Here is a 22021-nt window from a genome sequence, read left to right as displayed (position 1 = left end):
ATTTATTTTGTTTTTAAATAGGAATAATTTATAATTTATTTTATTAATAATTGATAATTTAAATATTAATATTTTATTTATAATTTAGTATTAATATTTTAAAATATTAATATTAAATTAAAAGTTGGAATCAAGTGAGAGAAAGAGGAGAGAGAGAAAAATAATATTTTATACAAATGAAGTTGTAATTTTTCAAACTTGTAAGTGGTATTTTTGTCTTTATCAATTTTTGAATTTATTCCTCAACCATGGAATAACTAATACCATGAGAGATGATGGTATTAGCTATTCCTTGGTTTTGAAGGATTTTGAAGAATAGCCATTCTTATGGAATGGCTATTCCTTGGATCATTTTTCAACCAAACAAAGGAACCAAAATTCCTTGGGAATAAAGGGGGAATTTTCAACCAAAATTCCTTTTGGTAATGATTTTTATACTTATCTTGTAGATAATGATCCTTTGACTTATGTTGATGCAATTTCTTCTAAAGAAAGTTTATTTTGGAAAGAAGTCATACAAAATGAGATTGATTCGATTTTACAAAATCAAACTTGGGAATTAGTTGATTTACCACTTTGAGCCAAATCAATTGGTTGCAAATGGATTTTTAAAAGGAAATTTAATCCTGATGGTTCTATTGATAAATATAAAGCTAGATTAGTTGCAAAGGGTTTTAGTCAAAAACCAAATATTGACTATTTTGATACTTTTGCTCCAGTAACAAGAATTGCATCAATTCGTATTTTATTTGCTTTAGCTTCAATTTACAAACTTATTGTTCATCAAATGGATGTAAAAACTGTTTTTTTAAATGGTGATTTAGAAGAAGAAATTTATATGACACAACCCGAGGGATGTATTGTTCCTAGTCAAGAAAACAAAGTTTGTAAATTGATTAAATCATTATATGGTTTGAAACAAGCACCTAAACAATGACATGAGAAATTTGATCAAGTTCTTGTTAGTAATGGATTTTCTACTGTTGGAGTTGATAAATGTGTGTACACAAAAACTGTTGATAGTGGATGTGTGATTATTAGCTTATATGTTGATGATATGCTTATTTTTGGTACATGCATTGATGTGGTTAATAAAATAAAATGCTTTTTAGCTTCTAAATTTGACTTGAAAGATCTGGGAGAAACCAAAGTTATTTTGAGTATTAAAATCATAAGATGTGATAGTGGCTTAATGCTAACACAAGAGCATTATGTTGAGAGGCTACTTAAAAGGTTTGGACATTTTGATGTCACACCTATGAGTACTCCTTATGATAGTAATATTCAATTAAAGAAAAATAGAGGTGATAGTGTAGCTCAATTTGAGTATGCACAGATTATTGAAAATCTGATGCATTTGATGAATTATACTCGACTAGATATAGCTTATGCTGTATGTAGACTGAGCAGATATACACAAAGTCCTAATAGAGATCATTGGACTGCCTTGAGTAGGGTGATGAAATATTTGAAAGGTACCATAAACTATGGTATTTTATATAATGGATTTCCCGCTGTATTAAAAGGATACAGTGATGCTAACTGGATCTCAGATTCAGATGAGACGAAATCTACGAGTGGTTATGTATTCACCCTTGGTGGCGATGCTATAACTTAGAAATTAGCCAAACAAACAATAATTGCTAAATCTACAATGGTGTCAGAAGTGGGATATGAACCCACGCCCTCTTTCGAAGAACTGAAGCACAAGGAAAAACAGTTGTCACTTCTGACAAGTTATTTGTTGATAAATTAATGCACTATTGAAAGTATTGTCCCTCCTATGGTGTGTAAGTAGTACAAAACTGCAATGTAAGAGAGGTTGAGTTAAACTCTTAATGCATTCCATATTCCTTATGGGTAGTGTATTATACTGTAATATACACTTGATGGAATCAACCTATATAAGTGTGGAGTGGGGCCTCTCCTATGAGAACCATGGCAAATTCTCTAGAGCACTTATGAATAATTAGGCACGCGCATGGCCTATTCGCGCAAAACCGCGTTGAACAACAGAAATTGTAGGGGTGTAATGTGATTAATGAAAACTATATTTCACATAAAGAATTTTGGTTCATATAAGTTACAAACTTCACCAAAATTCTGTGACTTATATTTCATTCTTTCTAAGGGTGGTTCATAGCTTTAAAAGCACCAGTCACGATGCATTACACTCAAATAAAATTTGACCCAGCAAAACTTCTTATAAAACCTTATGAAATATGTGGGGGATTGTTGGAAAATAATGTATTTCATAAGGTTCAAACATCCCACATTGTCAAAATACATAAAAGGTGAATGCTTTATATTGGGAAACCAACTATGGGCTTGTTGCAAGCAAGGAAAATAGAGTGGGCTCGCGCGCACACAAGATTAGGTCAAACAGTTAAAAACTTCATATTTCTCCCCCTTCCCGTGCTCAAGTATACATGTGGGCTGTGCCCAAGTGACTTTTTGTACCTTGACCTTATTTTTTTTGAACTTTTTCAGCCTTTGATTAAATCAAAGTCCAACTCTACCATGCTTACCTGATTCTCCTGGTTTTCCTCAACGTTTAACCTGGTTTTGCTCCAACGTCTATCTGACTTGGTATAAATGCTGACTAGGTTTTCCTCAACTCCCTGATCTGGTGCAACATTCACCTTATTTGGTGCAACGTTCACTTCACTCCATGCCTATAAATACAGCCTCACACCCTCACTCACAAGACACACCAAAGCTTTTCTTCTCTAAAGCTTTCTCCCTCTGCCTTTTCTCTTCTCTTAAGCTTCTCTGCTGGGTTTTCTACTTCTTCTTTTTGCTGTTCTTGTGATCCGTTAATAGTTTGTGCAAACTATAAGGAAGGGTCTGTTGAATCTTGGAAGATAACCGCTACAGTCCTTTTGCATCGAGTTTTATACTCCGAAGGGGCGAAAATTATCCTTAAGGACAGTGATACTATGCTTCAGACCAATTACTGCTTTTACTAGTTTTATATTCCTTTGTTTCTAATATTCGTACAACAAAGGCTACCCTTCGTGTAACTAATAGCGGCCATGTTCTTCATGCTTATGTTAATGGAAAATACATCGGTAATGAAAAGATTCTTTTTTACTCTATTTCGTTTATATATATATTATTGATTGTAATATTTGATATAATTTTTATTTGTTTCAAATTTAGGTTCTCAATGGGCCAACTATAGCAGTCAAAAATATGTTTTCGAGCATGAAGTCAAGCTAAACCCTGGAAAGAATTTGATATCATTGCTCAGCGCCGCAGTTGGATTACATGTATGTTACCACCCATCATAATTGTTTCGTAATTTTGATATTATAATAATGATTGTTATACTTTTCAATGATGTTATTGACGTAATTTATGTTGCAGAACTATGGCCCCATGTTTGATTTGAATGTTACCGGAGTTCTGTCTCCTGTGGAATTGGTGGCTCACAAAGAAGGTGGCAAAGTAGTCAAAGATTTATCATCACAGAAATGGTCATATAAGGTCGGGTTGGATGGAGTTGCAAACAAGTTGTACGAAACAGATTGTCCTTCAAAGTTGAAATGGGGATCGGATTCTATTCCCGTTGACAGGAACTTGACTTGGTACAAGGTAATTCGAACGATTTGCACAGTGCACCAATATTGTCTATTGTGATTAGTTTATTGATTCTTTTTAAATGCAGACAACCTTCAAAGCTCCATTGGGAAAAGCCCCAGTTGTTGTGGATTTACTAGGTTTAGGAAAGGGCCATGCTTGGGTGAATACTCATAGTCTTGGTAGGTATTGGCCCAGTTATATAGCTGATCAGCACGCTTGCAAGGCTGAAGCTTGTGATTATCGTGGCCCATATAGTGATAAAAAATGTGTCTCTAAATGTGGTGAACCTACTCAGAGATGGTAAGCAATGTTTGACATAAATACCCGGTACTATAATTTTTATTCTTTTGATTTGTAAAAGAAGAATTCGATCCCTCACCGTCAAAATTTTGTTGTTATTTGATAGCTATCATGTTCCAAGATCATTTATTAAAGACGGTGAGAACACATTAGTTTTGTTTGAAGAATTCGGTGGTAATCCTTCTGGAGTACAGTTTCAAACTGTTGAAATCGGGACGGCATGCATAAATGCTCATGAGGGAAAGAAGGTGGAACTGTCTTGCCATGATCGACCAATTTCAAGAATTAATTTCGCTAGCTTCGGCGACCCACAAGGTGTGTGCGGAGCCTTCAAGAAAAGCGAATGTGAATCAGAAGTGGATGCAGTGTCCATCCTTGAACAATTAAGTTGCATAATAATTTTTTCTAATTGTTTAAATAAATTATTTCTTTTCGAATCATAATGATATTAATTTTTTCTCATCTAATGAATGTTAATAGGAATGTGTTGGCAAGGAATCATGCTCTTTCGAGATTTCTGAAGATAAATTTGGAAAAGCTTATTGTGCTGTCAAAAGACTAGCGGTGGAAGCTGTTTGCTTGGATTTTGCTTTTTGGTGTCTTGATTACTTAGTTTGCTCTTTGAAGCATGTACGGCGTTTAAGGGAATTAGTATATTCATTTTTAGTTTATGAGGTAGTAGGCCTAATATTTGTTTAGTGTTCTACAAAGTTTTGATGAATATTTAATTTTTTAATGAGATTGCCTTTTTGCTTATGCCGTATGAGGTTGTTTTTTTGCATGTTGTTCTATGAGCCTACAAAGTTGCAAAGCAAGCAAAAATAGAAATTATCTGGTTTCACGAAGTTAAAAGTTAGTAAGGTCTCCAGCTTAACCATATTGGTATCCGAGGAAATTTATCTTCTCTTACTTTTCAGTATTAATCCAAACTAATAGATGGTTCAAATTTGTGGTCTTGCACAAAATCCGCAACCCGATTTAATGTCAAAGGATCATATTATGCCCAGATATAGAAAATTGCAGAAAGAATGAGTTGTCCTGATCTGAACAATTGGATAGTTTTTGTTGATGGGGTTTACAAATAAATGCCTTGATATTCAGCTTAGGTGAATTTAAGCCGCTGGCTACCGTAGAGAAAGCTTGTTCCTTTTTCTTTTTCCTTTTCTTTTCTTTTTTCTCTTTTTCTTCTTCTTACTAGTAATAGTGTTAGTGCTTCCTCTGTCTTCTATCATTCACCTTCATCATCATTGGGAAATAATAAAGAGTAGTGTACTTCATTAAAAACGATGCCAAATAATTGGATTGAGTTTCTTCCCCTGGCTGCCTTAGCATTTCTGAGCTCATGCTCAGCAGCCAAGGTTGAATATGATGCAACTGCCATTATCATTGATGGGCAGCGAAAGATTATCAATGATGGTGCCATTCATTATGCTCGCAGCACTGAGGAGGTAATTAATAATTATGTTTCTGTTTACTATATGAAAATGAAGAACAAACTTGCAACCACGTTAAACAAAAACAAAATCCTCAAATGGCAATGTTCATTTGAAATAAAAAAAAAAAAATTCTTCTAACTATTCACATGGAACAGATGTGGCCTGATCTGATTCAGAAGGCAAAAGATGGTGGGCTCCATGCGATTGAAACATGTCTTTTGGGATCGCCGTGAGCCAAAACGCCGTGAGGTCTGAATTGTTGTTGTAGAATTATATTAATTATATCAGATATTCCTGACTTCCCTTGTGTTTTTGGCTGCTTTCAGTATGATTTCTCAGGAAACTTGAACTTCATAAAGTTTTTCCAGCTCATCCAGAAAGCTGGTCTCTATGCCATTCTGCGCATAACATTGGACCTTATGTCTGTGCTGAATGGAATTATGGTTAAGTTTAGAATACCAAAAGACATATGTTCTTACTTGGAATCTAAGTCCTAACATAACATTTCCTTTACATTCAGAGGTTTCCCTATGTGGCTTCACAATACACCAGGGATTCAACTGAGAACCGATAATGAGATCTACAAGGTCACAACTTTGATTATTATAGTTTCTTTTCAACTTACTAGACGATTGTTTTCTTTCAGTGTTCATTAATTTTGATTGTAAGCATTCTAACAATTTCATAATGAAATAAAGAGGGAAATGGACATTTTTACGACCAACATAGTCGACATGGTCATAAGGGCCAAGCTGTTTGCACCACAGGGAGGCCCTATAATTCTTGCCCAGGTTTTCAAAAATTCTAGCAATATTGTTTTCAGTTAATTTATGTATATAGGTAGCAAGGGTATCATTATTAGCTAAAGTGTTGAGGGTTTTTTGCTATATATAAACTATGACAGATAGAGAATGAATACGGAAACATCATGGAAGGGTATGGAGAAGCAGGGAAAAATTGCATCCAACGGTGTGCACAAATGGCTGTTGCCCAAAATGTGGGTGTTCCCTGGTTTATGTGCCAACAGGCCGACGCTCCTCAATCCATGGTATACTGATTTGTACTTGAAGACAAATTGCGGATTGAATAAATCAAGAACCATAGTGTAAGAGTGATTGAATTTGTTTTAGTAACATTTTTTTACTTCCTCTGCGCAGATCAATACCTGCAATGGATTTTACTGTGACCAATTCACGGCAAACAATCCTAAAAGTCCAAAAATGTGGACCGAAAACTGGACTGGATGGTGTGTTTCTCTTCCTTTGCCTCTTTCATTGTCACAGACCAGTTAGACCTTAGAAGTCTTAAACACTGTATCCTTGCTTTCTTAGGTTCAAACTTTGGGGAGGCAAAGACCCACATAGAGCAGCTGAAGAACCCGCATTTGCAGTTGCAAGCTTTTTCCAACAGGGAGGAATCTTGAATAACTATTACATGGTTGGTCTCATCATGTTAATTTCATTTGAGGATTTTCAACAGGCATATTTTCTTAATGCTGTTTTCTTGCCCTGTAAAATTTAGTATCATGGTGGAACAAACTTCGGACGCACTGCTGGAGGTCCATGCATTACTACATCATATGATTATGATGCACAACTCGATGAATATGGTAATCAAAGATGAAATAATTAATATGTTATTTGTGCTGATTCTGCATCAAGGCCAAGTTACACTTTGAATTCTAAAGTAGAATCTTTAAACCAAGATTGGGCATTGTTAGTAAGCTCAATGCTTTGAAAATCAAACATCTCAGGGAATCTTAACCAGCAGAAGTATGGGCATCTAAAGCAACTTCATGCAGCTCTGAGAGTCGGGGAGAAAGCTCTCACTACCGGCACAGTGACAACCAAGAATTATGGTAAAGATGTCGATGTAAGTGACAACTGACATATGTATATAAGAAAATGCTCAATCGGAGGTGAAAGGAATGATGTAAGTTTCTCTCGGCAATCAGTTGACCATGTACGCCAACAATACTACCGGAGAGAGATCGTGTTTCTTGAGCAATGTAAACGGCCAAAATGATGTCGATGTCGACTTGGACCAAGATGGGAAGTACTTTGTGCCCGCTTGGTCTGTTGGTATTATTCAGAATGGCAACAAGGAAATTTACAACAGTGCAAAGGTAAAAGAGATTGATTTCATATTTTCATTTCTTCCTTCACAATTACCATATGAAGTTGTCTAAATACTCACAGGCCACAGCCAAAATAACAATGCTAACAATGGATATATTGTATATACATCACTGTCCACAGCTTAGCTCTCAGACCTCTGTAATGATAAGGAACCTAAACTACAAGGACGAGACTGAGGATGCGAATGGTGATGCAAACGAGGGAGATGCTGATGTACCTGAGACAGAAGAGCAAGCCCCCAAACTCAACTGGGCGTGGGCTCCAGAGGCCATGAGAGACACCCTCCATGGAAAGGGTAGATTTAGAGCAACAGTTCTTGACCAGAAAGAAGCAACTCTTGATATCAGTGACTACTTGTGGTACATGACTAGGTAATTTCCTAACCTCAACTCTGACAAAATTTGAAAATCTAAAATAGTGTTGATATCAATAGCACAATTTGAAAATCCTGGAGAGCTGCAAACCTGCCCGTCAGCACCAATGGCCATGCACTCCATGCTTATGTGAATAAAAAAGAACCTGTTTCTCTCAACCCTGGGGCCAAAAACCAGAACTTTACTCAGTGCCACATATGGATTGGCGGTACGCACTTCCCCACTACTTTAGTAGAAACAACAGCTAAACGATCCTAGCATTTAAGAAGTCAAGTTCACAAGCATTTTCATTTTTCAAACATAATTCCAATCTTAAAAAACAGTTGAAACAGGGTTGTTAACATTGCTTCAATATCGGCATGCAGAACTATGGTGAGAAGAACGACTTGAAACCTACTGGCTTAGCGGGGGGCTCAGTGCAGTTGATCAATGGGAAACAGACGATTGATCTAACATCAAGCAACTGGTTTTATAAAGTAATTTTCTTTTTTCTTTCTCCTTCCTGTCTCTTTTTTAATTAAAATTTTCAGAAAAAGCACTAATACTAGGGGTAAACTCATCTCATTATTTCTGTGGTGAAGGTGGGGTTAAATGTTGAAATAGCCAAACGTCTATACGATCCAAAATCACTCCATGGGAAAAACTTTGCTGCTGATAACTTTCCCATTGGCGGACCCATGACTTCGTAAAAGGTACTACTTGATCAAAAATGGTTCTGAAATGTTCTGTTTTCCCTTTTTTTTCTTTAGTTCTAATGAATCTAAGTTTAGGGGCATGGGCAAGGGGCATGCCTGGGTGAATGGATACAGCATTGGGCGCTACTGGCCATCGCAAATAGCTGATGCTAATGGATGCAGTGACACATGCGATTACCGTGGCTCATACAGGGATAACAGATGTAGGACAAACTGTGGCAATCCTTCCCAAAGATGGTAAAACACTCATTTGCTTAACAATATAGTATAACGGACTGTAAATTAAAGAACTCCAACCTCTAACTGTAAAAGTGTTACATTTGTATCAGGTACCACATTCCGAGATCATTCCTAAACAGCAATGGTGCGAACAAATTGATCTTGTTTGAGGAAATAGGTGGAAACACTACGGACATTTCTTTCCAGATTGTGACAGTAGGAGCAATTTGTGGTTTTGCGTATGAGTGCAGCACATTGGAACTGTCATACCAAGGTGGGCGAACCATTGCGGATATCCAGTTTGCCAGCTTTGGGGACCCCCAGCGATCATGTGGCTCATACAAGGCAGGTTCCTTTCAAGCCACTAACGGCTTGGCTGCAGTGGAAAAGGTAATCATAAGCAATCCTCACCATCGAAATATGAAAATTTTCACGATGCAAAGGAAATTATATTATAATTTTAAAATTTCTTTTCTATGCATTTGCGGGGAAGCCAAGCTGTTGCATCGATGTATCAGAGGCAACATTCGGATTGAGAAATTTGGGCGTTACAAAGAAGTTGGCAGTAGAAGCTGTTTGCGGTTAAAATATATACGAAGCATCAAAACGTAAAGGAGAAGATACGGGAAAGAAACTCACTAGGATATATATGTCTCGTAAAGAAATGTGTTTGATGAACGAGTGAAGCCGTAACATGTCTCCTTCATAATTTAATTTTACTTGATGGCTTACCCTTTCTCTGCTGATTGCATTTTGTTGACAATGGTTTAGCAAACCAACCTTTTTCTTCTTCTTTATTTCAACAAAATCACAGCTTAAAAATTAAGTTGTATAACAAATAATCCTGAGGCCTTAATAGAACATAATTTTGGAATTTTCCTGTTGCCTGTATAACATCAGAGACTATCATTGTGTTGAGAAAATAATACTACTACTTAACAGAGAAAAAAAGATGGCATCCATATGAAGGATTTTATCATGATTGGCTTAATGTTCATTTGCATATAATTTACCAAAGATGTGTCATTTCCTTTTATTAATCAATAGGAATGTTAATTTTTGATGAATCCGACAGGGAACTCCATTCCTCACCTCGACGTGTTGTAAAATCTCAGAAAATTGTGATAAACAGAGAGAAAATGAAGGAAGAGAAGATGAACAGAGGAAAACTTTTCTTTTTCTCACACATTTTTCATTTCGTGTAGAGGTTATGTACCTCGAGTACAACAGATTAACCGAACCCATAAAAGTCGGCCTTGGTGAGGAAACTAAAACAAATTCAATTGTTAGACTATTGAGATCATATTGAAGAGACCTGACAGAAAAGGTTGAAGATATTTTTGACACCAAAAATGGAAGGTGGACTTTTCCATATGAAAGACGTGAGCAGGCTTTGGGATGTCACAGCCGCAATTCCGTCGAAATATGTTTGCGGCTTTCTGTCATTTTGTAAAAAAAGTCACAATGGTCATCATGGTTTTTAGTTTGATAGTGACTAGTTAAGTTGTAATTAAATTTAGTTTAACTTAAATCGGTTACTATGTAATATAAATATGTATCAGTTATTAATAAAATGGCAATGAAGTTTGTCTCTGTTTCATGTTCTTTCTCTTTCTTTATAACTCCAGCATGGTATTAGAGTATTTTAAAAATTCTTAAGAGACCTGCAAACCTTCTTCTAGTGATTAAAGCCTAATAAAAAACCAACACAAGCCTACCTACCTCATAAAAAAAGACTTTCAGAGATCAAAATCGAATGGCCTCAACTAGTTACAATGCACCAGCACCTCTTGTCTTCTTAGGAGAAAATTATACACTATGGTCAGTGAAAATGGAAGCTTACCTGTGAACATTAGACTTGTGGAAAGTGGTGGAAGTTGGTGAAGATCCACCTGAACAAAGACATAATCCGACCGTAGCGCAAATGAAGCAGCACAGTGAGAAAGTTGCAAGGAGGTTTAAAGCCCTTTCTTGCATCCATTCGACAATATCCAATATCATTTTTACACGTATTATGACATGTTAGTCTGCTAAAGAAGCCTAGGATAAATTAAAAGAAGAGTTTCAAGATAGTGTTTGAACTAGACAAATCCAAGCTTTAAATCTCTAGAGAGAATTTGAGATACTGAGGATGAAGGAGGAAGAAAGCTTAAAGGATTATATTGATAAAGTCATTAAAGTGGTAAACCAGCTTAAGCTCTTAAGAGAAGATGTACCAGAGAAAAATGTGGTCAACAAAATTCTGGTTAGCTTACCAGAAAAATTCGAAACCAAGATTTCATTCGTAAAAGACTTTAAGGACCTATCAAGCTTCACGGTTGTGGAGTTGGTAAATGCCTTGCACGCATCAGAACAAAGGAGAGCAATCCTAGTGGTAGATCACAGTGAGAGTGTTTTGTTAGCTAGGCAGAAAAAAAAAGCTTCACTCAATCAAAAGAAAGTTGAACCAAACAGGAAAGAGAAAGACAAGAAGTGGGGTGATGGTCAGAGACAAAAAGGAAAAATCATTTGGAAAAATATGCTGATTTAGACCAAATATTAAGTGCTGAGCTTGCAATCAACTTGGGCACATTGAAAAAGTCTGCAAAAACAAAAGCCAGACAAGTGAACAGATAGCTATAGTAGCTGAACAAGCAAATCAAAAGAAGGAAGTGCTCTTTGTAGCCAACTGTAATCCAAAAGTGAGAAAGAAAGAGACATGGTTGTTAGATAGTGCATGCTCAAGGCATATGACATGCGACAAAAGTCTCTTTGTGATGTTCGATGACAGATATAAATCTAATGTAGAAATAATTGATGGGGAATATTTAAAAGTTGACGGTATAGGCACTGTGGAGGTGGAAATTACATCAGGTATGAAACAAATCAAAGATGTTTTATGTTTTTTTACTATAAACCAGAATCTTTTAAGTGTGGGACAACTGGTTGCTTGTGGTTATGCATTATTGTTTAAGGATTAGGCATGCAAAGTGTCTGGGCCATCTGGTGAAGAGATTATGACGGACAAAATGAAGAGTAATTGTTTTCCTGTCAATTGGAAAGAATTTGAACATCATACTTATAATTGCACTTTATCTAATACAGTTTCATGGCACAAAAGGTTAAGTTATTTAAACTTTAATTCTTTGAAGCTTATGCATGATGAACATTTGGTTGAAAATATACCATTTATTGGCTCTTTAAATTACATCTATGATACATTCCAATATGGTAAACAGTCAAAGAAATTGTTCCCTAAGCAAGCCAAATGGAGAGCTATACAAAAGCTGCAACTGGTACATACAAATATAGGAGAGCCAATGAGGATTTTAACACTGAGTGGGAACAAATTTTATCTCTTATTCATTGATGATTTTGCAAGATACAATTAGGTTTATTTTTTGAAGCATAAAGCAGAGGCTCTTAGTAGTTTTTTAAAATTCAAGGCTCTTGTTGAAAACCAGACAAGCTTGACTATCAAGACGTTTAGAGGTGATAATGGGAAAAAATATACTTCTCTTGAGTTTCAGATGTATCTGACTCAATTCGGGATTCAACAACAACTCACGATGCCTTGCAATCCACAGCAAAATAGGGTGTCAGAGAGAAAAAATAGGATTTTGATGGAAATGGCATGATGCTTGTTATTTGAAAAGAAGTTACCAAAGAGTTTTTGGCCGAGGCTGTTAACACAGCCAACTATTGACTAAATATTGCACCAACTAAAGCTCTTACAAAAGGGACTCCTCATGAAGTTTGGTATGGCACAAAACCATCAATTGCACACTTGAAAATTTTTGGATGCATAGCTTATGCTCAAATTCCAGAGAATAGAAAAAGGAAGCTTGATGAAAAATAGAAATTATCAATTCATCTCGATTTCAGCGATACCAACAAAGGATATAAGCTTTATGATGTCTCAACAAGCAAAGTTTTTCTCAATCGTGATGTCCAATTTGATGAAGGAAAAAGATGGAATTGGTCCAAGCTTGAAGTTGAGTCCTCAGAAAATTTGTCAATCACTAATGACCAACAAGAGGTGGAGCATGATGAAAATAATGAAGATGTGGATGATGTTGCAGTGAGAGGAACTAGAAGTCTAGCTGATATTTATGACAAGTGTCATGTTGCCTTGATGGAGCCTGCATCATTCAGTGAAGTTAAAATGAAATAAATATGATTAAAAAGAACAATACATGGGATTTAGTTCCTCAACCAACAAACCAAAAAGTCATTGGTGTTCGATGGGTTTATAGAACCAAATTGAATAGTGATGGCTCTGTGAATAAGTTGAAAGCTCGGCTTGTTGTCAAAGGATATGCTCACCCTTAGTCTCAACCACTAATGCATTCTCAATAGCATTCTCATTCCTGATGTCTCTTCTCTGTTCTTGTGCTATCAATGTATTCACTTACTCAGTAATAGTGATCCTAGGCAAATCTTTAACATCTTCTAGAGAGGAAATCTTAGCCTTATATTTCTTTGGAAGACTAACTAAAATCTTATAAACTACTCTTCTCTCATTCAGATCTTCTCCTAATAACCTCAGTTGATTTACAATTCTCATTATCTTGTTCCTATAATCCTTAACACTCTCATCCTCCTTCATTTTCAGTACCTCAAATTCTCTCAACGGATTCAATATCTGGATTTGCCTAGCATGATTACTATCCTGAAACTCTTCCCTAAGTTTATCCCAAACCTCCTTAAGATTGTCATTGGTCATAATTCTTGTAAAAATCGAATCAAATATTGTAAAATGTAAATATGAGAGAGCTTTATACCTCTTACATACCTTTTCACCATGTTGTTTTATTTGAGCCCATGTTGGACATGTGTATCCCTTCCTACCTCAACCACTTCCCAAAGATTGAAAGGTTCTCAAAAACGCCTTCATTTTGACCGTCCAGATAAGGTAATTCTCTCCAATGAAGACCGGTGGAGCTGATGCACTATAGTTGGATGAGGCCATGACTCAATCTCTCATAGGAAAAAAGTAATCTAAGGAGTAGTAAGCTGAGAATTAAGTGTCACAAGTCTCTTAAGAAAATAGATATTCTGATACCATGTTGTAAAATCTTAAAATCAAAATGAAAGAAGAGAAGATGAAGAGAGGAAAACTTTTCTTTTTCTCACACATTTTTCATTTCATGTAGAGGTTATATACCTCGATTACAACAGATTAATCGATCCCATAAAAGTCGATCTTGGTAACAAAACTAAAACAAATTCAATAACAAGAATGCACAAATACCAAAGCCTGCAAAGGCTATTACAACAGACACTTGAAGAAGAAATATCAAAACGATGTAGACTTATGCGTTTCAGCTTGTGCGCAGAATCGACACATGAACAATCCGTTTTAGCCAACACAAGTCTGACCAAAACACAAAACGACTCAGTGACCACCGTTTAATCAAAAATAGAAACAACTAAAATTAAACAAGCCTTCATCAACACTGAAACTTCTGTTAAACCCGCCCAATGCCTTTAGTATCAAAAAAATTCAACCAAGTTTCAATCACTTTTCAACAGCGGGTTTAAACATCAAATTTCGGAGATAAAGGCAAAAATGGAGAAAAATTCAATTCCTTGCCTGTCCCATCCTGCCCGAGAGAGAGAGAGAGAGAGAGAGAGAGAGATTATCAAATGATGGAAAAGCGTCTAATAAATATACATCTAAAAAGCAAAGTTAGAAGAGAAGGTGCATGGTATGGGTCCTACGGAAGTCAGTGATTCTTTCCCACCTGTTGCTAGCAGTCAATTTAACGATGGGAATTGGTTGTTCATCGAGTCCTATAGAGCGATCTAAGGATTCACCTATTCAAGTTGAAAATAATGATCAAGGAGACCCAAAAGTTAGTGAAAAGAGACTGAAATCTGTGGTCTGGAATCATTGTAAGAGGATCAAAATCAATTGAGAGGATAAAGCAGAGCGCAATTGTTGGATCAAAAAGCAAGAATGGAAAAAAATATTTGCATTATCATTATAAAATTTTGTAAACAAAGGCCTTGCAAGAGTGCAAGGCAACAGCAGTGCGGCGGCAGGTGGAAAAATGTGTATAAGTAATTACACATTTGATCAAGAATCTTCCACAAAGGACCTTGCTAGTGTGATAATAAAGCGTGAATATCCAATTTCAATGGTTGAACATCACGGATCCAAAATCTATACAGCTAGCCTTCAGCCGTTGTTCAAGATTCCTTCTCGAACTACAGTTAGAAGTGACATCATGAAGATTTATGGATGTGAAAAGTCTTAAGACTGTGGAGTTGTAGGAGAAGAGTTCAAGTAGGATTGCAATGACAACGGATATGTGGACAGCTTGAAACCAAAAGAAAAGATTCATGGCTATCACGGCACAATTCATTGATAATAATCGGGAACTGCAGAGTCTGGTCACGAGGTATGTTAATTACTACACTTTGCCAAATTGGATGATTTATTTATTAAGTTTGTTTAGCCTTATAATTCGCTGCCTTATGCTTGTTTCAATTTAATTTTAGATTTGTTTATGTGCCTGCCCTTATACATCAGTTGTTCTCTCCAAGGAGCTGCTGAATTGCATGTCTGATTGGAACATTGACAAAGAAATTGTCCACGTTGATTGTGTTGAAAATTGCTCTTTATGGCCAAGCTCAATCCTAATTATCTCTTACTATGCATAGTTGTTTCACTTACTTTGCTGTTGCATATATTTTAAATTTGATTGTCCAAGATGGATTGAAGGTTATTGGTGATGGAATTCAAAGGGTTAGAGATAGTACTGAGAAACAATTTTTGGGAAACTTGGCTGAATATAAAGTTCAAAGGATTAAGAGACTTGTTGAATGAATATATATCAAGGGTCAGATAATTCATTGGTGAAATCTGAGTTAGACGATTATTTGGAGTAGAAAGAAAGTTTGGCCAAGAAATCCAAAGTTTGACGTAATTGCTTGGTGGAAAAGCGGTGAACTCCATTACCCACCTTTAAAAGAGATGGTATGTCCTCATTGTGGTAGGCTTCATGCGGGTACTCTAGAAGCCTAATGTGCGCTCAAAATTGGTTGTTGAAAGACATAGGTAAGAATTATTCACTTCATTACCTTACTATTTTATCAAACTTGAAATGATGTATTCCATTTTTTAAGGTGTATGTTGGAAATAGAATGATATGTGTTAATCCCATTCATATTGATACTTAAATTTATGTATTAATTACACTTTATTCTCTTTGTTATACTGATAATAAGGTGTTTCTTGTTCTAATTTAAAGAGAGCAGGCTGTTTGATCATGTGTCTAAAAGCTAGAGATCTTCGCATGCAGGTTTCCATGGCGATTGCAACTCTGTGGGAAAGCCAAGCAAAAGGCTTCCAACGGAATTTGCAAACGTGACAATCCCCCATCCCCATGGACTTTGCGGTTATTTCAAGTTGGGAATTTGTACAAGCTACTCAATCAAAGTCAAGCCGATGTGGAAAAGGTCGTTAAAACATTCAAAGCCAATCTTCTTACTCGCCAAACTCGAAAGAAACATGTTAGCTAGTTCAACGAATCTTTGCTTCTTAAATACTTTGAATTCCATTTTCTTGCATCGGAAGAGAGATTTTTCATCGAACTAAAAGACACTAGCAATTTCATCAAGTGGCTATACCAGTCCAAGTTTTCTTTCTGAGCCGAAAATAAAGAAGTATCTTTGATGAAAAGTTATAAAGAAATAAGGAAGAAAGTATGCATTTCAGCGTTTTATATGGCAATTCCAAAGGAACACAGATTGTTGATAGAACCTTTACAGATACTGTAGATCTGTAACTCCATTCAAATTTGCATAATTGAGCCGAAATACATATCATATTGAAAGGCAAAACACTATAGAAATCACTTCAAAAACTCCCCATTAACTTTCCAACTACAAACCTATCAAATTTGCATACACTAACGTGGTATTCAAAACAAAACAAAAAAAGAAAAAAAGAAAAGAAAGAAAACTCCTAGAGCTAGAAAGTCCAAAAACCAGACGAGTGATAATAAGTTCCACCGGACCCATCTCCGACACTCCCACCACCAAAATAACACTCCCCGTTAAAATTCCCACCCGCCGCCATCTCTTCTTTCACTTCCGCTTCTTCAGTAATATCCTTACGCGCGTGCCTGAAAGCTGCTTCCTGGATTTGCTCCGGCGTCAACTCACTAGCGTCTGCTATATCCGGAGGATTATCCGGAAAATTAAGCTTCCCTGAACTCCCACGCAGACAAAAAACGGCAGCGTCGTAAGCTCTCGCTGCTTCTTCTGCTGTCTTGTAAGAACCCAACCATATTCTTCTTCTGCTGTTCGGTTGCCGTACTTCCGCTACCCATTTCCCCCACTTCCTCATACGTACTCCCTTGTAACGGGCGCTGCTGTTATTATTAACGCCGTTATCCCTCCCCCTTCCCGGCCTCACCATTTTTTTCCTCCGCTTCCTTGAATTTCGAACGCTTTTTATTTTTATTTTAAATGTAGCAATATTAAAAGAAAAAAACAAAGAGGAGATTTGTAAGAGGAAAAATGGCAGACTCAAAGGACGGAGCGCGTGGATGTTCGAAGAACTGCCACGTACGCAACTAAGGAGGAAATACCGCCGGGATTTTGCGGTGATGGGCGAACATGGGGACTCAACGTGGAAGCTTATAAACCGTCGGATTTAAATTGGGTCAACACGTGGGAGGATTTTAATTGCATGTGCGGTAAGTGGACACGTGGAGCAAGTAGGCAATTCGCTTCTATTTCCTTTCCACTGTCTCGTGGCTAGTTTTGTTTCTAGAAGGTCAACCTAAATTCATATATACCAAAATTTGAAGGGGATGAATAGTTGCCTGGCTGTAGGTTTCGCCCAAACGTGGCCTCGGTGGCGGAAAGAATTTCCGTGTGTAAGCAGCAAGCAGCCATAGGCACAGTGATGGATAAGAATTCTCATTGCTTTTGGTTATCTTTGGGGAAGCCTGGTTTTGCCAATTAGCTCAAAGCTGGCATTAGATGGAGACTTGAGTTGTCTTTCATTCAATAAATTGTTGTCAAATCTATGGTGTCTCTTGAACTGATTCGTACGACTCAGTGTTACTTCCACCGATTCGGCATCTTCCTCCTAACCAGAAGAAGTTCCAAAGATTTAGCTTCTAGATTTTGTAGCATGCATGTTTTTTGGGTGTTTGTTGCTTTTTGTTCGTCCAAACCACAAAATAATTTAACACCACAAGATTTTACAGCGCCGCATTTTTTTTGTTTTCTTCATTTGTTTTTGTTTCGTTATTTGTCAGTTTTTACCTTTGATAACGATTTGAAAATGAGTGAGTATGAAAAAGAGAAAAGGAAATGCTCATGTATCGTCTAGTTACAATTAATAAAATCTTTTGACGATCGTATCAAAAACCTATGATCAAATCATATTTTTGTGGAATATTGAATATATTTTTGCAAAATATTGAATATAAAGCAAAAGGACATTGAATATAGAGCTAAAAGATATATATATATATATCTAACAAAAAAAAAAGAAAAAGAAGTTTGATTTTTAAAAAATAGAATAAAAATTATTAAATTAAATTTTAATTGTTGAATTATCATAATGTGTGTGTATATATATTTATATATATTCAGTCTAGTATATTCTTTTTGGAATATCTCAATTTATGTATCAAGCATTGTAAGTAAAGAAGCATTTACTATTTTTTATTCATTGTGTAGAAATCAAACAATTTAAGAGAAAATGGGACAGAATTATATATATATATATATAGTTCCAGAATCAACTCTACTCTCCTTATTCACTCTCTAAAAACATGGAAGCTCAACCATGCTTGCGACTAAAAGTGAAGAGAGTGAGTAAAGCTGAAACTACAATTCAAAAGGATTGACAATTAATATGATATTTTTTAATATACTATATCAAAATATTACTATTTTATATCTTAATCTGAACAAATATACTCTTTAACAATTATCGTAAAAAAATAATAACATTAAACAACAAATAAACATAAAGTTTGAAATCGTAAATTTCACGTACATTTCTTTTTATTTCAATATTTTTTTTCCCATATGGTGCCTTCTGATTTTTTTTTCACAATTAATATTCTATGAATGATTTTTAATTTCTCAAGGGATTATAAAAATATCCTCAAATATAAATAAATAAACTAATTTTAAATTGAGGATATTTTGATGATTTTTTTTTCTTTGGTTGTTATGCCATTATTAGTCAATTATATCTTGATAGTGATTGAAAATGAGTGAATATGAAAAGCGAAAAGGAAATTTGCATGTGCCATATTGTTAAAACTGATAAAATCTTTTAATGAACATATCAAAGAATTACGACCAAATCTTACTTTCGTTAAATATTGAATATAGAGTGAAAAGATCACCGAACTGTGTTTCTTTTAGATACACAAGAGATCTAACGAAAAAAGAAGGAAGATATTGTCCAATCTTATGCAAGAATTAAAAAAAATAAAAATAAAAAAGACATATAATTAAGCATCATGCACTCTTGAATTTTCACTCTAAGAAAGACATTGCCAAAGTTATATGCCAACCATGAAACTCAAAGGTTCTTTTGTTATCAAATCTGAGTAAGTCGAAAGGTGTATTATTAATTTGTCCCATAAGTTTCTTCAACTTTACTATTATTTTCTTTATGAAATATCCCAATTTTATTGTAAAAAAAGAAGCATGATGAAAATAACTATATATAGTTCTAGAAGCAACTCTACTCTCCTTATTCACTCTCTAAGAACATTGAAACTCAAAAATTTTTCTACATAAAAGTTAAGAGTATTTGGTTCATTAATTAGTGTATGATATTATTATTTAAAGAGTAAAATTTGAATCTCTCTTTTTTTAAATCCACAAAAAATTAAAAGTAATATCATTAAAGATTGTCTTAGAGCATTTGTTAAGATAATATTATATTTTTATATTATACACAATGATTAACAATCAATATGATAATTTTTTATCTGCTAGATAAAAATACTAAGCATAAAATTTGAAAAAATTGTAGGTCTAGTAACTAAGTATATTGATGATCGCTTTTCCTCAATTTTATGGATGTCAAATGGATAAATAGAAAATGGGATGTGACAATTTTGTAGGTGCAAAGCAGAAAGTCTTTAGTTTTTTTAATGCAATGTCATGGCAGCTTGGGCCCTGCAAGTACGAGGAAAGTCCAATGGCATCGCTTAACTTAATATAACCCATAACAAACATGTGGTATCCATTTCAGTAGCCGAAGTGACATAATGAGCAATTTGTATTAAAAGAAAATCGAGAACAGTAATCGTTCATTTAATTGAACCAATTACTACAAAAATTACAAAAAAAAAAATCTACAATGCTTTACTTTACATTCTACTTCACGATTAAACTATACTTAGAAACAATAATTTGACTCTTTTTTTAGAATGAGAAAGAGGGATGGACCGTACAAAAATTGGCCCATCAATAGGATGCAACTCTGGATACTAAAATGCCCAGAATTCGCCCTGACGCGCTTTAGAAATTCCAAAGAAAAGATTCTGGGACTAAAATCCCTTCAATATTATCCTCTTCACAACCGATGTTGGGCACCGATGATCCGAGAAAATAACTTGACAAATCATCAAATCCAGGGAATATGCCATAATCTGAAGCATAATTATCCGAACCCATTGTCAAAAGATCCATAAACGACCCGTCCATTGGCAAGTCACTATCCAACTGAACTGTCCCTTCTGAAATCGACGGTGATGAGGACTCCGTTTGAAACCCAGAGGTGGACTGCTCCACCTGGGTCCTCGGAGGCTCCGTTTTGGCAAACAGAGCAGCGGCGGCTTGGATTTCGGGCGGGGTTAAAGACCTGCCACCGGCTATATCCGGTGGGTTGTCAGGGAAGTTGAACTTAGCAGAGCCGCCGCGTAAGCAAAAAAGAGCGGCGTCGAAAGCACGCGCTGCTTTCTCGGCGGTGTCGTAAGATCCCAACCAAATCCTTTCCCTGCTGTTGGGTAGTCTGATTTCGGACACCCACTTCCCCCATTTTCGCTTTCGCACACCCTTGAATCGTAAATCGCTTCTCTCAGCTGCAGGTCTGTCGCTTATGTTTTTCACCATTCGCTTACGATTTAAATCAAAAGAAAGAGAGAAAAACTGGGTTGTCTTTTGAGTATTTCTTTGCTTCGCTTCTGTCTTCGAAATTGTTAGTAAGTAGCAGTAGTAGCGTTTTCAGTTTGCAAAGGATTGTTTTGGTTTGTTGAGTTTACGAATAGGGGACTTTGCGGCTCTCTTATATATATGTGAGTGGGGGGGGGGGGAATAGTCTCTGACTGTCATCAGTCAAAGAAAGAGAGGCGCGTTGATTTGAAGTTTTGAAGCCGCAAAGCTTTTCAGGACGGGCACGTGGCGACTGATGGAATAGCTTTGGCGTTGTTACGCGGGGAGAGTTCGGGCAATATTTACACCACGTGGGCCTTGTATTACTCGTGCCCGAATTTCCAAACCTTTTTTTTATTATTATTTAAAACTTTAAATCAAGGCAGATGAAGTGAATAGTTTATTGGCTTTTAAATAGCAAAAAGATGTTGCTGCATCACATGCTTGCATTAGTGTCTATTTGGTCTTATTTTTTAAAAGTAATAATTAAATTAAAATAAAATTTTAAAAAACTCTAAAAAAATAATTTTTTTAAAAAAATAAAATTTTAAAAAAAACTTAAATAAAAGTTTTCAAAATAAACTTTTTTTTTTTTTCAAAAACACGTCAACTTTTCATAAAATAATCATATCTCTCTCGATAGATCTCTCTCTTCTCTCTTTTCTTCTACATATCATCCTTTTTCGTCACAAATTGCAATCTTTCTCTCTTTTACCTCTCTTTACAAAGATTATTAAAAAAAATAAATAAAAGACCGAGCAACATAATAGCAAAATCTGTAATTCTTTTTGTCGTGACGTGCGGGTCCGGGAACCCGTCCGCCAGACGCGGGGCGAAAATTAAAATCGCAAGGTGTGGGAGTCGCCACCAATCTTTTTTATCTAGGTGTGATTGGTCACCTATTAACTCGATTCTTAATCGACGAAGCCCTAAATTAATTTTAGGTCCGTCGAAAGAACGAGAACTGGTCCACGTTTTTTAGAGATGGGTTCGGGAGTGCGATTACGCACGGAGAAGGGTTAGCACCTCCGTGACGCCCGTTCTACGAACGGTACCATTTAATCTTAAGTTATCTTAATATAGCCTTTTCTTAGTTTAATCCCTATTTTATTAATTAAATTTTTATTGAATTGTCAGACTGAGTT

General features: G+C 35.8%; 3 protein-coding genes and 1 pseudogene across 3 annotated transcripts in view; 2 read left to right on the top strand and 2 right to left on the bottom strand.

Moving 5' to 3' along the window:
• The window catches only part of LOC18588244 (beta-galactosidase 7), a 15232-nt gene extending 10619 nt beyond the window's left edge, over positions 1-4613 (top strand). The window contains exons 11-15 of the mRNA XM_018126773.1: positions 3163-3272; positions 3370-3597; positions 3671-3885; positions 3992-4200; positions 4366-4613. Of these exons, the coding sequence (XP_017982262.1) occupies positions 3163-3272; positions 3370-3597; positions 3671-3885; positions 3992-4200; positions 4366-4406 (803 nt within the window). The 3' untranslated portion in view covers positions 4407-4613. The remainder of the gene's footprint in view (positions 1-3162; positions 3273-3369; positions 3598-3670; positions 3886-3991; positions 4201-4365) is intronic.
• Positions 5071-11277, top strand: LOC18588242 (annotated as a pseudogene).
• Positions 16429-17927, bottom strand: LOC18588241 (ethylene-responsive transcription factor ERF016). Its single transcript, XM_007012523.2, has one exon. It carries the CDS (start codon positions 17155-17157, stop codon positions 16708-16710), a length of 450 nt encoding a protein of 149 aa, XP_007012585.2. The 5' UTR covers positions 17158-17927; the 3' UTR covers positions 16429-16707.
• Positions 19984-20984, bottom strand: LOC18588240 (ethylene-responsive transcription factor ERF017). The gene has a single exon (XM_007012522.2). The coding sequence runs from the start codon at positions 20835-20837 to the stop codon at positions 20244-20246; it is 594 nt and encodes a 197-aa protein (XP_007012584.2). The 5' UTR covers positions 20838-20984; the 3' UTR covers positions 19984-20243.

Source organism: Theobroma cacao, chromosome 9 (assembly GCF_000208745.1).
Source record: "Theobroma cacao cultivar B97-61/B2 chromosome 9, Criollo_cocoa_genome_V2, whole genome shotgun sequence".
Lineage (NCBI taxonomy): Eukaryota > Viridiplantae > Streptophyta > Magnoliopsida > Malvales > Malvaceae > Theobroma > Theobroma cacao.
Note: the sequence above shows the minus strand (reverse complement) of the source record. Positions and strands in the feature narration are given on the sequence as shown.